The sequence below is a fragment of the Pterocles gutturalis genome, unplaced genomic scaffold, assembly GCF_000699245.1.
Source record: "Pterocles gutturalis isolate BGI_N339 unplaced genomic scaffold, ASM69924v1 Scaffold50230, whole genome shotgun sequence".
NCBI classification, from domain to species: Eukaryota; Metazoa; Chordata; class Aves; order Pterocliformes; family Pteroclidae; genus Pterocles; species Pterocles gutturalis.
In genome coordinates, this window is record NW_010142735.1 from 1 (window position 1) to 8712 (window position 8712).

Here is an 8712-nt window from a genome sequence, read left to right on the forward strand (position 1 = left end):
CCCCGGGGAGCGGCCGCGCGTGGACGGGGGATCGCTCCGGAGAGGGGACACCCGCACCCCGGGAAGTTCCCAACGCAGCAGCGTGCCCGTGCGTGGGGATGCGCGGGAGCACCGTTCGGGCTTTGGACTCGGGCCGATTTGCTCTCTGTGTGCTGGATGCATGCGTGGGCTCACAAACCTGCTGGGGTCTTCGCAGGGTTGCGCTTTAGTTTCTTGTTTTTTAAAGAGACTTTGTGCTTCTCTTAGTCCTGTCAGAACTGTTCTTGGTTCTTGGGCCTCTTCATCTTTCTGCCAGGACAGACGCGCTCTTGCACGCGGCGCTGGATGCATGTGTTTGCCTGGGGTAGGACTGGTCCTGTGTGCACGTGGAGAAAGGGGGTGAACTGTCTGTGCTTCCACCTGGAGCTGCGTGGTCCCACCTTTCCCCGTTTACACTTAACCAGCTGCAGCGACTCTTTGTGAAAGCAGACACTTGGTGCATGTGTAGAAGTATTTGCAGCATCTTTCGATGTCATGCATAAGATGGAGTTAGCCCCCAGATACTACACTCGGGACCACCGGGCTCCTGAATCAGCACAGAAACGTTCACCTTCCCTCTTCATTCTCGCTGCTTATGCTCCAGCCTTCTGAACAGCTAAACCGCCGCCGCTCACACAGACCCTGTAACTGCCTGTGCTGGAATTCACCTGCTAGCAACTTGGCTCTTGGGGAAGTGCTTAGTTTTAAGCATGTGTCACAGGTTCTTTTCTGCACTGTGAGAGTCTCCTAGACAGGCTTCGTCTCCAGCATGAATCAAATTCTGGAAGTCACATCTGCCAATGTTTTTCATAATGGATGTTTGTTTTCTGTGTGGTCAGAGATCCTGCGTGAGGCTCGCAGGGTTACTCTGAAGTCATAGACTGTCATCTGTGCATTTCTTGTTTCTTTGTGTCCATCTGCAGGAACTGGGATCCTGTCATCACAGCCAGAAGAAAACCCCCACTGGTGGAATGCAAACATGGTGTAAGGAGGGACAACAAAGGGAAATACGTTCACCCTTAAACAGCCTCTCCTGCCTTGCAGGCTAGCAAGACTGCTGCAGAGACAGACTAACACTTGTGAGAGGAAATTGTATGTTTCCTCGTTTGTTCTAGTCCAGCTCTCTGACAAGTAGCACTGGCAAGGTCTGGAGAAACTGAAGTCCAGTCTCCTTGGAGCTGTGGGGTGATCTGATGAAGAAAAACTGGGGAGAGCTTAGCGAGCCTCCTCAGGTAGCTGAAGTGGCAGATACTGCTGTGAGCGGAGGGCTGATAGCGTGTTACACATTTGGCAGTTGGAGAGGAAGACACCAGTTTATATATCCACCTCTATAGGAGGGAAAAGCGGAAGAGAGGGATGGTAATTTGCATTCTCCAAGCTGGAGACAAAAATGGGAAGAGAACGTCATTCCTGCAAAAAACCTCCAGTGGCTGCGGTCAGCATTTACATTGCACTGACAAGGTCTTCTCATTTTTAATTTGAAAAGCTGAAGCACAGAGAGTGTCCCTGTGGCAGGCCACCCACCATACCAGTGGGACAGCTCAGAGCAGAATCTTGGCCCATCCTTCTGTCCACTGAGCTCAGTGCTTCAATTAGGCTGGTAAAAGACATGTGATTTGTTGATTTAACTCAGTAAAACTGCCCGTGTTCAGGAGGAAATTCAGGACAGCGATAGCTGTCTCTGGCGTGCCAGAAGGTACGTTGTTGTCTAACTGGACAAGAAACTCTTCCCTTTTCCCCTCCCCAGGGTTTAATTTTCTTCCAGTTACTTGACCCTGTCCTCACCCCTCATGCCTGTCAAAGGGACGCCAGTGCTCACATAGCTCTCTCTTACAGATTCATCCCTTATTGCTCAAGTGATGTTTGGAGCGGTGCCTCTTCCAAGTCTGAGAAAAGTGAGTGTTGCTGATGGGCTGTTGCTGCCTGGACATCACACATTAAAGGACGTGGCCAGACTTCTGTGAAATTGCGTGAATGAAGAACAGGCTTTTTCTTGCTGAAGGGCGGGAATTAATGTCAGGCTACTTCCAGATAAAACATCCTGATCTCTTTAGCTGGGCCACTTTGAGATAGTTCAGAGCCGCTGCTCGCAGAGATGTTACACTGGTGCAGTATGCGAGGATTAGGGGAACAAAATTCCTTTCAGATGAATCTCCAGGTTCCAACTCCGCAAATTAAATGGTGTAGCTGAGGAACGATGGTTTGTTGCAGGCGACTTTGGCTTTGCTGATCTGAGGGGCGAGTGCAATGAGTTTAGTTTCAGACGGCTGTCAGGAGGATATTCAGCCCTTGACAGGAGCTGTCGTGTGTGTGTCAGGCTAAAGCCGTCTGCAGGGTTCCCTGGGAAACGAGGAGGAGCTCATCTTCATCCCTGCCTTGCTGTCGGAGGTCAGTGGGATGGTGACAGGAGCTGGGTTCTGTGCGGGTTCGTTATTCTGCCTCACGTGCTTCCCTGGGTTTCCCTGCTCACACCAGGCTGTGTCTGGGGCAGTGGTGGCTGCAGGAACGCCGGGGGCTTCGTTCTCTGCTGTTTGTTCACTGGGGGTGTTTCAGCCAGGAGGGAGTTGCTGTCGGTGGCACTGCAGGGAGCTGGAGCTGGAGCTGGGCGTGCGATGCTGCGCGGCGGCACCCGCAGGCTGGCGCTGGTCTGTGAGCTCCGGCCCTGGACCAGACGTTGTGTCCCTCGGTGTCTGTTCACTGACTCTGACACCAAGGAACCGACCACTCGTGGGTGCCACAGACGCGTGGTGTCGGGGTGAGGGACGTTTCCCCCGTCGTAGCTCCTCACGGCAGCGACGCTCCAGCAGATGTGGCTGCCTTTGGCACTGCCGAGGAGGTCGCGGTCTGTGTGGGTGTCACGTTTTTTTGAACCATTGCTTGTCTGAACTGGCTTTATGAGTTGGAAAAAAAGGGGTGCGCTAAGTTGGAAGCAAGATTCCAGGTGGCAGGAGAGTGTGTGGGTTCCTCGTGGGCAGAGGAGGGGTCCCAGCGCTGCTGTCAGGAGGTGCTGGTGTTGTTGCGTGTTCTGTTCGCTGTCCGTGAACTTTCCCTCAGGGAAGCACGTTCTGTACGGGGAGGGGGTATCTCTGTGGGACGTACCGGATACGGGTGGAGAAACGCGCCCGGCTGTAGGCTCATCCTCCCTCCGTGAGGTCCTCAAGCGTTCGTAGAGAGGAAGCAGAAGTCTCAGCCTGGAGAAGGAACAGTTTTGTTGACCCTGAGCTCTCTCTTCCAGACGAATACGCCTTCATGGGAGCACTGATCATCCAGGAGGTGATAAAGGAGCTGGTGGGAAGGGGTCTTGGCACTGCCAAAGTGCTGCTGCTGGCCGGGAGCAGGTGGGTACCAGCCGGATCCCCTGGGGCAGCAGATCCCCACAGCACAGCGCTGGTAGGGAGGGGGTCTCAGCAGCCCCTGAAAAATGTGTTCTAGGGGTACAGTAACAGCAACACAGCAAACCCTGCATCTCTTCTCAGTTTTCTCCTCTGAGTGGTACAACCAGGGGTGATACGATACCGTTTCCTCAGCTTTTGGTCCAGGTACACTCATGAGAAAACTGAGAAAGTAACAAGAAAGTGAAAGCTTTGCAAGAGGGGGGGAGTGTGTTCCTTCTCCCCTGCCCTGGGAGGCTGGCTCCTGCTGGCCCCCGCCATGAGACGCGTGTCCCCTGTGGATGGATTTGGGACGCCTGAGTTACAGGATCCGTCGTGCCTGGCGCAGGTGCTGTGTTGCAGAAAGCTGGGGTGTGCTCAGCGTGCGCTGCACGGGGGTGTAGTACAGAAGCTGCAAAGGGCGAATCTGTCTCAGTTCAGATTCTTCCCGGTTTTGAGCAGCCAAACCCCTTGCAAATGATCTAAAGCAGACCTATCGCCCGGAAGGAGGAGGAACTGGATTTGGTTTCTGAGGCACCAGCACTGGCTGTATTTCTGAGTGTTTTGTAAACTGACCGCCCAGTTAGCAGCAGCTTGTCCCGTGGGGAGGTGAGGTGGTTGCTGGAGCGTTGCCGCTGTGAGCGGGTGCGTGCGCTCGCTGGCCGTTCAGAGCTGCGTGTGTCCGGCGCTGCAGCGTGAGCGTTGCCGTTGCAGTGCCGGCGGGACAGGAGTGCTCCTGAACGTGGACCGAGTGGCGGAGCAGCTGGAGGAGATGGGCTATCAGGGGATTCAGGTGCGAGGCTTGGCGGACTCTGGATGGTTCCTGGATAACAAACAGTATCGCAGAACTGACTGCATTGACACCATAACCTGTGCGCCAACAGAAGCCATCAGAAGAGGAATAAGGTACAGTCGGATGCTCTGAAGTACACTTCTGTAAGAGGTTAGAGTGTGGAGAAGAGGTCCTCCTTCTCTGTCTTCTTTCATTTTGATGCTTAAAGAGTATTTATCATCAGTGTCAGTGTTTTTTCAATTATTTTATTGGAAAATACAATAATTTAAAATGTAGACATGCAAAAGAATGAGTGCAATTGTACGTGCTCTAACGTGTGTGTAGCCAAGAAAGAACTCTGCTGTCAGTAAGTGGGAACTATAACCAGACAGAATAGACCGGGATATGGGAAGGCTGTAGGTGAGGTTGCGCTATGACTTTGTGTTCTAGGTATTGGAATGGTATTGTTCCTGAACGCTGCAAGCTGCAGTTTAAGGAGGGAGAGGAGTGGAATTGCTTTTTTGGGTATAAGATTTACCCCACTCTTCGATGTAAGTATTGGGGAGAGATATAAAGACATAAAATGTATTCTAGAGCTTCCTCCGTATCCGCAGGTAACTTGGAGCAATTCCTTCTCCAAATTTTTTGTCTTCCCAGGTCCAGTCTTTGTTGTCCAGTGGCTCTTTGACGAGGCCCAGCTGACTGTGGACAACGTGCACCTCACTGGCCAGCCCGTGCAGGAGGGGCAGTGGCTCTACATCCAGAACCTGGGCAGGGAGCTGAGGAACACCTTGAAGGATGTGACGTGAGTGGTTTATTGAGGACAGCCTGGCACATTCATTCCTAAGAGGCATTCTCATCCAGTATAAGAAATGAGTGTTGTAAATTTGGTAACTGTTAGTCTACGTCCAGGATCTTGCCTTTTTCATTTCTGGATAAGTGCAAAGTAATTCCCATCAGCTGCCCCTTGTTATCGACAGGAGCGTGGGCTTTTTCTTTCCTGCTTCCAAGGCTCCTTGCCATTGCACAGCCATTAGCTTCACGGGGATGTTTTGAAAAGTACTGATCATAAAATGTCCGGAGAGTTGATGAGACAACAGAGGAGGAGCCATTATCGTGCCTGACCCGCTTCATGCAAGAGCGCGTACTCGGGAGTCTCTTGTTGCAAACGTGCACGGTCAGGCAGGATGGAACCCCTTTTCTTCTGGACACTTTCCGGTCCGGTTGGGTTTTATATCATGATAGTCGTTGCTGGTTTTAAAAATCTTGCTGGGGGTGGCAAAAATTCCACCCTCTGCCTAGTCTGGACGGTTCTGTTCATCAGGAGTTCCTTGGTCCTTCCAAGACCTGATCCGTGTTTCCTTTCCCTGCAGCGCCAGCTTTGCTCCCGCCTGCTTGTCCCACGAGATCATTATGCGCAAGTGAGTGATTTTGCAGATTCTCTGGAGGGTCACCAGGGGCGCGGGGGGCAGTTGACGCTCTGACAGCCCGACCCCCTGACGCCATCTGTGGTCTTCTCTTTGCAGCCACTGGACAGACATCCAGGTGAAGGGGACGTCGCTGCCCCGTGCCCTGCACTGCTGGGATCGGAGCCTCCACGAGAGCAACAGGAACGGGAAGAACCCGCTGAAGGGCTGCCCCATCCACCTGGTCGACAGCTGCCCCTGGCCGCACTGCAACCCCTCGTGCCCCACCATCAGGGACCAGTTCACGGGGCAGGAGATGAACGTGATCCAGTTCCTCATGCACATGGGTTTTGATGTTCAGAAGATGGCGCAGCAGCAGGGCCTGGAGCCCAGCAAACTCCTGGGGATGCTCAGCAGCGGTAACTAGGACGGGGTCCTCGTGGGGGCAGGGATGGGTCAGGAGGAGACCCCCCGCCCTCCTCCCGCGCTCCCTGACCTTCCTTACGCTCACGCAGGCAGATCCACGCTCACACCCACGCACGCTCAGCCTCCGCACACCCACGTGCTGCCATGCTCTTGCACACCTAGGATGTGTCAAGGAAAAAAAAAGCAGTTTCTTGCTTATACTGTTTGACTAGAACTCGTTACCTCCGAAGCCCAGGGCTCCGTTTTGGCCGTTCACGTCCTCTTCCTGCATTACACGGGGCAATCCGACACAGGGAGCAGCAAAGCCGTCAATAGCACCCATGAGAACCTTCCCCAGACCTAGGACTTCTTCCCTTGCCGCGGATTTTACATCATAGACTTGATACAAGTGGTGAAAAAAGCAAGCACTGGATTTATTTTGTCCAACCAGAAGTGAAGGGACAGTTACATGACTTGCTGGAGGTCAGCATCTCGTGATGGTTCGTAACATACAAACCCAGGACACGTGCTAGGGACGGACACTCTTGTACTCAATTTACTTTCGTATTATTTTATAAAATGACTTTTTTATTACATTTTTTAAACTAAGCAAGAAATATAAATGATATTGTTTTGTAACATATTTTTTTTTAAATAACGAAGAAACCTCTTGCTACTTTGGCAACGTGGACGTATTTATTTTAATATGTAAAACGCTATTTATAAGGGCTGAACAGAGAACCATACGTATGTCTTTGTAAAGTTGTATATGCTGCTTGTTTGGGTGGGTTATCCTTATGATCACTTGTGCCTGGGAGAGAGCTGAGGGTGGTATGACGTTTTGTAATAGACTTCTGTGTTCCCCCTGCAGTACGCGTTGTCATCGTTTCTCTGACGAAGAGGTTGTAGTCTGAGGTGTAAGTACAGAGGTTCCCACCCAGCCTCTGACGCTTGCGTCCTTGCACAGCATTTTCTGCTTGTCTGCGGTTTGGCAGGTGTTCCAGGGCATTGCATTTTAAGAGCATTTTAAGATTCTGGAAGATGCAGGGAGATCTGGTTTTGCAGCAAAGGCTCTATTCTGGCGAGAGAAATGTCTGATCAGACCGTCTGGCCTCGGAAGACAGGGAGCACTCGGGACGTGGGAGGCAGAGAATCCAAGACAGGCACCAACGTATTCCTGTTCCTCAAGTCAAACACACCCACCCCAGAACATACAGGATCCCCTTTGATGGTGACCGGAGGAGAACAAGGGAGGGATCGGGAATGTGTGGCTGAGGCTGGAGAGCGGGAGACCACTCCCTGGGGGGCTGCAGGGAAGCTTCAGCCTGCACGCGGAGCACAGCTCACACCCGTGCTGCAGGAGCGCTCGGTACCGGCTCTGCGCTTGCTTGTGTGAATGGTTACGCGATGTGTTGGTCACTGACAATTAGGGCCTAAGTTTAGAAGAATTCCATCTGCTTTGAAGATGGGTTGCCAGGTTAGAGTGGTACTGGTGTTTGTAAGATCTATTGTCTTAGGTGAGTAAAACCAAAAATGAGCAAAACCGCAGCCGTGCGGTTACTTTTCCTGGACTTCAGCAGACAGTCGGGCAGCACCACATAGGAAAGCGGCCGTCCTGCTGTGCAAGATGGGTTTAGTAGACATTTAAGATAAAAAAGCAGTGAAAGAGAGAATGAGTGGAACTCCCAGCAGAACTGAAATGCAGAAAAGCTTGGTGGAGTTCCCTATGATCCATCCATGGATTACTAATGTCCTCTGTGTTTTGATGACTTGGGTATAAAGGTAAAACTGTTCTGAGTGCGTTTTTATGCCACTAAGCTGAGAGGTTTCTTCGGTACAGACGCCATTGGGAAGAGCTGCAGGAAGACGGGGTTCCTTTGAGGGCTGGAGTCACTCAAAGTGCCAACGCTCCAGCAGTCGCTTCTGCTGCGGAATAGTTCATCTGTCGGGAGCAGCAGGGAAGCTCCCGCGCGTATCAGGTGTGCACGGAATGACCGAACACAGGGTGACGCACCTGCAGATACAGGAGGTACCCTGGGCTGTGTCCAGTGACGTATTTCCACTAGAAAACAGTAAATACAACTGCCACTGTTGAAGTCTGGAATTCTTTTTGCAGAGGTAGTTAGCTGTATGTCTAAAACACTAATTCAAAGGTTGATTTCTAAATGGCAAAGAATGTTCCAAGGGGATATTGCCCTTGTAAGCACAGTAAAAAATCCCTGGGAGTCAAAGATTGCTCTTTTAGCCTAGTGTGCCTCTGCAACAGTCTTTTAAAATGTGTAACAGAGAAGTCTCTGAAATATTTTTAAAGGGGAACTTGGCTAATTTAATAGAAAAATTATACAACGTGGTTGGAAGTTGTAGCTGGAAACTGGAATCTGTAACCCAGAAATTTCCAGCTCTATACTTCTTGTACTTGTGCAATAAATACAATTGTCCCAAGCCTTTGCAAAGCGGCACTTCCAAGTTCATCCCCAGTGACATCTGCTGTGTGGAACCCAGTGACAAAAATGGCAAGACTGGAAGAATTCAGTACCATGTGGTTGTATTCTCGGATCTTACGACTAGATGAGATGTTTTCCCTCTGAGAGGGAAAAATTGTCTCCTAAAGCAGCACGAGATTGAGCCAGAATGAAAAGGGAACCAAGGAGTCAAAGCTGACGGCAGAACGCAGAGACCTGCACGGGTCCAGCCCTGGCATCCGGTGCGTGAGCAGTTCCAGCCCCCCGCCCTGTCGCAC

General features: G+C 51.5%; 1 protein-coding gene across 1 annotated transcript; it reads left to right on the forward strand.

Moving 5' to 3' along the window:
* Window positions 1–946: 946 nt before the first annotated feature.
* On the forward strand, window positions 947–7000 carry NOTUM (notum pectinacetylesterase homolog (Drosophila)). Its single transcript, XM_010084467.1, has 8 exons — window positions 947–1002; window positions 1855–1913; window positions 3254–3356; window positions 4104–4295; window positions 4612–4712; window positions 4819–4966; window positions 5535–5582; window positions 5688–7000. The coding sequence occupies exons 1-8, from the start codon at window positions 998–1000 to the stop codon at window positions 5992–5994; spliced, it is 963 nt and encodes a 320-aa protein (XP_010082769.1). The 5' UTR covers window positions 947–997; the 3' UTR covers window positions 5995–7000.
* The last annotated feature ends 1712 nt before the right edge of the window (window positions 7001–8712 follow it).

Coding starts and splice junctions, on each gene's coding strand:
- NOTUM (XM_010084467.1), top strand. Junction 4,296..4,611: donor GCCATCAGAAGAGGAATAAG/GTACAGTCGGAT, acceptor TTTGTGTTCTAG/GTATTGGAATGGTATTGTTC. Junction 4,967..5,534: donor AACACCTTGAAGGATGTGAC/GTGAGTGGTTTA, acceptor CTTTCCCTGCAG/CGCCAGCTTTGCTCCCGCCT.